Here is a 6,236-nt window from a genome sequence, read left to right on the forward strand (position 1 = left end):
GCAACCGAAGGGTCAGTAGGTGTAATTGTATGGTTATAATATATAAAGATCATAGTAAAACCATAGCGAATAAGAGAGATAGGAGAGAGAATAAAATAAAGGAGTCGGACACATTTTATGGTAGCATGCTCACCTCAGCTCCTGTTGGTGATCCATATGGAGGTGGGAGAAGAAAGAAGGACTCTTTGTTGTCTTGGTATATTTATAGGTAGCCATAAAACATGCGTATTCAGTAGTTACATATGTTACAAGGTGGGTAGAATCTATAGTAAGGTCCCTGAGCTCGCAGCTGAGGAAATCTAATACCTGCATTGGGGGAAGGAACGAGGGGTCCTGGGTGACACAGTGGGAAGAGATAGTAACAGGATGTCTGCTCTGTAGGGAGATAAAATCAATCATGTGCTCACTTTAAGGCAGCATAACTCTTAGGGGAGAATCTGTGGGAATGACGTTTAAAGCAGGATAATGTACTTGGACTATCTCTAACTTAACCAAAGTGGTGGGTTGCATACTGTGGAATACTAGCTTTCCAGATTCCCTCTGTTATAAATGATGGAATATATCCCACATCGTATTTCCCTCAGTGTTAGTTAGTTTTCCACAGATGGATTTCAAAGAATAAAAAATTATGAAATAAAAGAAAGTGAGACATTTAAGAAGTAGATAAGGGCTGGACTCTGCGGTATGTTGTAAGCTATGATAAAGGTATTGGTTCTTACTTTAAAGGCAATAGAAAACCCAATGGGGCAGACCAGCTCTGCCCTATTGAGGGCCTATGAGTGGGAATTGACTCAGTGGCCATGGTTTTTTAGCTGAAAGCATGCACTCCTGAGTCAAATTAAGTTCTGTCGCTTGCTGCCTGTTTGAGCCTGGACACATTCCTATGCTGTGATTTCTTCCTCTAGAAAGTGGGTGTACTGTGCTTATGAGGTAAAAATGTTTTATTGTTTCTGCAGTATCTTTAACAGTAATATATAGAAATTACTTAAGTACTTATTAAATTAAAAAGTGTCTTGAAGGGCTGGGGTGGTTTGATCCAGCTTAGTTTTTTAATTGTAAAAATGTAGACAGCACACGTTTGCCAATTCAGCATTTTCTGATATACGATTCAGTGACATGAGTTCCATCACTATGCTGTGCAACAGCACCCACATCCATTGCCAGTTTGCCATCACCATGGACAGAAGCTCAATACTTCTTAAGCAGTGACTTGTGTTTCTCTCTGCTCCGCCACTGGAAACCACTGTTAAGTCTGATCACTGCATTGTTCATGCTAGGTATTTCATGTAAGTGAGAGCATCACAGTATTTGACTTTGTGGCTGATTCTCTTCACTCAGCATGTTTCCCAGGTTGATGCATGTCAGAGTATGTACCAGAACTGCATTTTTTCTTTTTTAATTGTTTAACTTTATTACTCTTGCCCCATTTTATACAATTCCGTATAATATCAGTGTGTCGATTGTGCATTTGTGTGTGTGTTTTCCCATTTTCCAATGGGTGGTATATGGGTGTCTCTGACACAGAATGGAAGAGAAACGAACTGCACTGCACACTTCTTTTCCTTTCATGACTGACTTTTGTCATGAGGACTCTAAATAGGATGAGAGAGTGTTTATCACTGCCCACGGCATCTGGGGAGGGAGCATTGGGTGAGTGGGGAGGGGGTGGTGGTGTTGGTTTGGAGGTACATGTGGACAAGCTAAGTGGTTTCATCCAGACCTCTTTTCTTTTTGTGACTGGGTGGCAATCCCTTTATGTATGTGTAATAGGACGTGTGTCTAGTATCTGCTGTTGGGCATATGGGTTGTTCCCACCTTTTGGTTATTGCTCAAGAGGGCTGCCACGAATACCAGTGGACTGTAGCATGTACTTTTTTAAAAGATGAGTTTTTTCTTTACATGTATTTTATTTACATCTTAATGTGATATTCTGTAATAACATACATGCACATTTACTTTACCATGCACTAAGGCAGGATTATTTCTAATTTTCACACTAACATATATAACAGGTGATAGACTATAGACAGATTAGTAAGCTCACCTAAGACTACAAAATTAGAGGTCTGCTTGATTGAAAATCTCCATCCTATTCTACCCTTGTGCCTCATAACTAGCATTTTGCATTTGAATTACCCAGCGGGAATTTAAAAAGTAGGTGCATTTAATTTTTAACCAAAGAAATATACATACATAGTTCTAAAAATCCAACCTCATTCACCTGACTTTTCTCTATCCAATTTCTGATTTCCTTTTTCCAGACAACCAGTTGAAACTCTTATCTGTTTACCAGTTACCTCCATTTTCACGAGTGACATGTTTTTATTGTTCTTTTTTGGCTTTCTTGATAGTCTTGATGGACTCGCCATCTCACATGCCCCTCAGTGGTTAGAGAAATAAACTGGGCAGTCGGGAATATTCCCACTTAGACGGTGATTCTTGTTGCAGTGTGCCAGAATTTCAGATGTCAAATAATATTGTCTGATATTTATTGAACTTTTAATATGCCAAATAATATTCACAGAGAAATATTTATTTCTCGGATATGTTTGAAAATAACCATTTTTGTTACTTTGGATGATTTTTAGTTTATAGCATTATTTGGTTCTTTGTGTACATATTCAAGGTTTGAGCACCTCACATACTAATAACATCTGGTTTTGGTTTATCTTAATACATACTACATCCCCCGAACAACCTTTCCCTGGATGGTCTGGTCAGAAGATAGGGGAAGACACTGATGGGATTCACCTGTGAGTCATTGAGTCTAGAATGTCCTCAAGTGCCATTCTGAGGTGTACAAATTGGGTTCTCAGAGAAACAGGAGGAGACATCTCATTAGCAGCAAAAGCCAGGAGTGGAGCTAGACCTGAAATGCCTGCTCAGTGAACCTCTTGGATACAGATGACAGCCATCCATCGGAAGAGCAGCAGCACTACAAGGAGCCAGAGCAGGGCACAGAGTGATGAAATTCACAATCCATGAAGCAAGTTAAAATGAGTGCTTTTGTGCAGCGTGGAGTGACTAGGGTGCCTCTGAGCACTAATTCAGGGAGTTGTGTTTGCTCACCTGTGGAGCTTAAGGTGAATGCCTTCTAGTTCAGGTTTGCAGCAGAGTAGTTTGCCCCACTGGGCACTTATTAGCAGACCTAAAATGCTGTAACATGTCCTGGTAAACAACTACCCTGAGAATGGATTACAACCTGTTAACTTCTTTAATAAACCCTTTACTCATGAAAAAAAACCAACATACTACATAACTAATCTGTACTACGTACAAAGATGCAATGTATGATTTGATGATATCATCATATCTGAACATTTATAGGCAATGCTATCTATCCCCTAAGAAAAATAACGATCAGATTTATATAATGATCCTACTAATAAAAGGCAATAATACCAAAAACTAAATAAAGAAAAAAGAATTTTAGATTTTTGTCAGAACCAGTTTGATGGCATCTTTAGAACAGAGCCCTGCCCTCAGTTGGGGCTTACCTGTATATTAAAACATGAGTTTATTAGAAAAATCTGTACTTTAAACTGTGAATAATGTCGTGTATGCGTTGTTGATTGCTTCCTTAGCCTCCGCATGCTGGGAAGTTGCTGTCGGTGTTAAAGCACATGCCTCAGAAGTACGGCCCTGATGCCTTCTTCAACTTCCCAGGAAAGAGTGCTGCAGTAAGTACATCTTAACGAGGACGTCGCTGGGCAGAGTTCTCCTTTTGCTTCAGGAGCGTGCAGCCCTGTGTACACCACTGACAGGTTTTGTGTTAGAAGCTTCTCTGCCTGAGCTGACAGAATCCTTGTAACAATTGTGCATGTTCACTTTCTAACTGTTTTAGAGGTGATGAAATAGAGGCTTAAAGAGGTTAAGAAAGTTTCCCACTCACTGCATGGAGCAGCAATGAACAAGAACAAGTCTTTTTGTACATAAGCAATTTTATGCTGTGAAATAGATGTTTGAGTGTAATTTGGTATCTTCTTATCCATTTCAATACCTTTATGTGGCCTCACATTTTCCTACCCCTCCCTCCCTCTCTTGTAGCCTTTGTATAGATTAAAAAGAACTTTTAAAACTTATTATGCAAATTTTTCTCACATAGTTTCCAAGTGATACCAGTTTTAGCCAATTTTACTTATAGGTCCTTAATCTATTTACAAATAAGAAAGTTGTCTGGTAGTAATATCATTAGTGTTTCAAATGCCATAGGAATACATTATATGCATGTGTTATTTATGAGAGCTTGTTTTTTACACCTCATTATTACATTGGTCTGTTTCATGCAAAAAAATATTTTTGATAGCAATTTCAGCCTGTCTTGTTTCTGAACTTGTCTTTTATTCATGGTTTACTTTGGTTTTCATATGATCCTGTTTGCTTGGTAGGCAATGTCTGCAGAGAGAGTCAAGTGTGGTTTAAAAGGATTTTTGTGATTTTTGAATGCTGCGTGTATAATCCTTTGGAAAGTTTTGTTGCTCATAGCTTTTTCTTTCTTCTTCCTTATAAAAGAGTTAAAATTTGCCATCTCCTTTTTTTTTTTTTTTTAAATTTGCCATCTTCACAGTGAACCTTTCATTGTCTTCTGACATAAAATAGTATCCTCATGAGATTGCTAATTTCTTCATTATTTTGCATCATTATGATTTGATTATTTATAGCTCTGTAATTATACAGTGACCATTCCATTTATCTGCACTTTTCTTGGAAGTAGAGCAGCACAGCTAAACAGCTTTACATTTTTAAGAAATGTATATTCTTAAATATACATTCTACGTGTATATATTAAATATATTATATGTATTAAATATATATTTAGTAATGGCACTTTCCTTATCATTTATTTAAAATGGAAGTAAAAGTTTTCATGGACGAACATATTTATAAAATGACATTTTAACTCTCATGTACAATCTAAATAGGTTTTTCTTAATGCAACTTAATGTATAATAGTGCATATATAGTACATGTATATATAAACAAACTCCCTGCCACCGAGTCAATAGTGACCCATAAAAACCTTATAGGAGAGGGTAAAACTGCCCCTGTAAGTATCCAAGACAGTAACTATTTACAGGAGTAGAAAGGCCTGCCTTTCTGCCATGGAGTAGCTGTGGGTTTCAAACTGCAAGGCTTAGTATTGCATCCCAATGTGTAACCAATATACCACCAGGGATCCTTTTTTTGGATATGTATAAAAATAAGAAGGGAAGTAAAAAGTATTGCTACAACATTTTAGAAGCTTTTTAAAAACAAATGCCAAAATGTGAAGCTGTTGCTGCTCAACATATCCTCCCTCTAGGTCTATACTATCTTAGGGGCTGTATTTCTGTCTGTTGAATCCTTCCCCAAAGAATTGTGTGCTCTTTGATTTATACTGTGTCAAAATGGTGGTTTTAGTTAGTATCCTTGAGGACTTGATCCATGCGCTTTTAGAAACGTTCTTTTAGTTTCGAGAACACAATCGAGTCTGAAGGGGCAAGATCAGGGCTGTAGTGTGGATGAGGTGAAGTTTCCCAAAGAAATTCTCATAGGCGGTCCTTCGCACCCAAAAGAATGAGCAGGTTCATTTTTGTGATGAAAACAGAATTCCCTTATGCAACTTTTCTGGCCTTTTCCTCAAACGTGGCATTTTAAATTCTTAAACTCGTTTCTAATAAATGAGTTTAATCATCCTGTATTCTTTGAGAAAATGTTTAAAGATTTTAGAACGCTAAAAAGAGTTTTTGTAACTTTCTTAGCTGACCTCTCTGCCTTGTGTTGAACTGGCCCAATAGATCCCTCAGAAGCCGGTGTTTGGCTGCATCTTTTTCCTTTGGAAAAACGCACTGTCATCTACCCAGCCCTGACTGACAGTGCCCCTGTGGGGCAGAGAACTGCCCTGTGGGACGGAAGAGAACTGCCCCGTGGGACAGAGGAGAACTGCCCTGTGGGACAGAGGGGAACTGCCCTGTGGGAGGGAGGAGAACTGCCCTGTAGGACAGAGAATTGCCCTGTGGGAGGGAGGAGAACTGCCCCGTGGGACGGAGGAGAACTGCCCTGTGGGACAGAGAACTGCCCTGTGGGACTGAGGAGAACTGCCCTGTGGGAGGGAGGAGAACTGCCCTGTGGGACAGAGAACTGCCCTGTGGGACAGAGAACAACTGCCCTGTGGGACAGAGAACTGCCCTGTGGGAGGGAGGAGAACTGCCCCGTGGGACAGAGAACTGCCCTGGTGGACGGAGGAGAATTGCCCC

The 6,236-nt window shown here is 39.4% G+C and overlaps 1 protein-coding gene across 1 annotated transcript in view; it reads left to right on the plus strand.

Annotated features, from left to right (window-relative positions):
- LRBA (LPS responsive beige-like anchor protein) overlaps positions 1-6,236 on the plus strand; it is a 752,417-nt gene that overhangs the window by 113,245 nt on the left and 632,936 nt on the right. The window contains exon 3 of the mRNA XM_045295806.1: positions 3,585-3,680. Within this exon, the coding sequence (XP_045151741.1) occupies positions 3,585-3,680 (96 nt within the window). The remainder of the gene's footprint in view (positions 1-3,584; positions 3,681-6,236) is intronic.

This window comes from Echinops telfairi, unplaced genomic scaffold, assembly GCF_000313985.2.
Source record: "Echinops telfairi isolate 266 unplaced genomic scaffold, ASM31398v2 ScPeMD7_5868;HRSCAF=6743_1, whole genome shotgun sequence".
Lineage (NCBI taxonomy): Eukaryota > Metazoa > Chordata > Mammalia > Afrosoricida > Tenrecidae > Echinops > Echinops telfairi.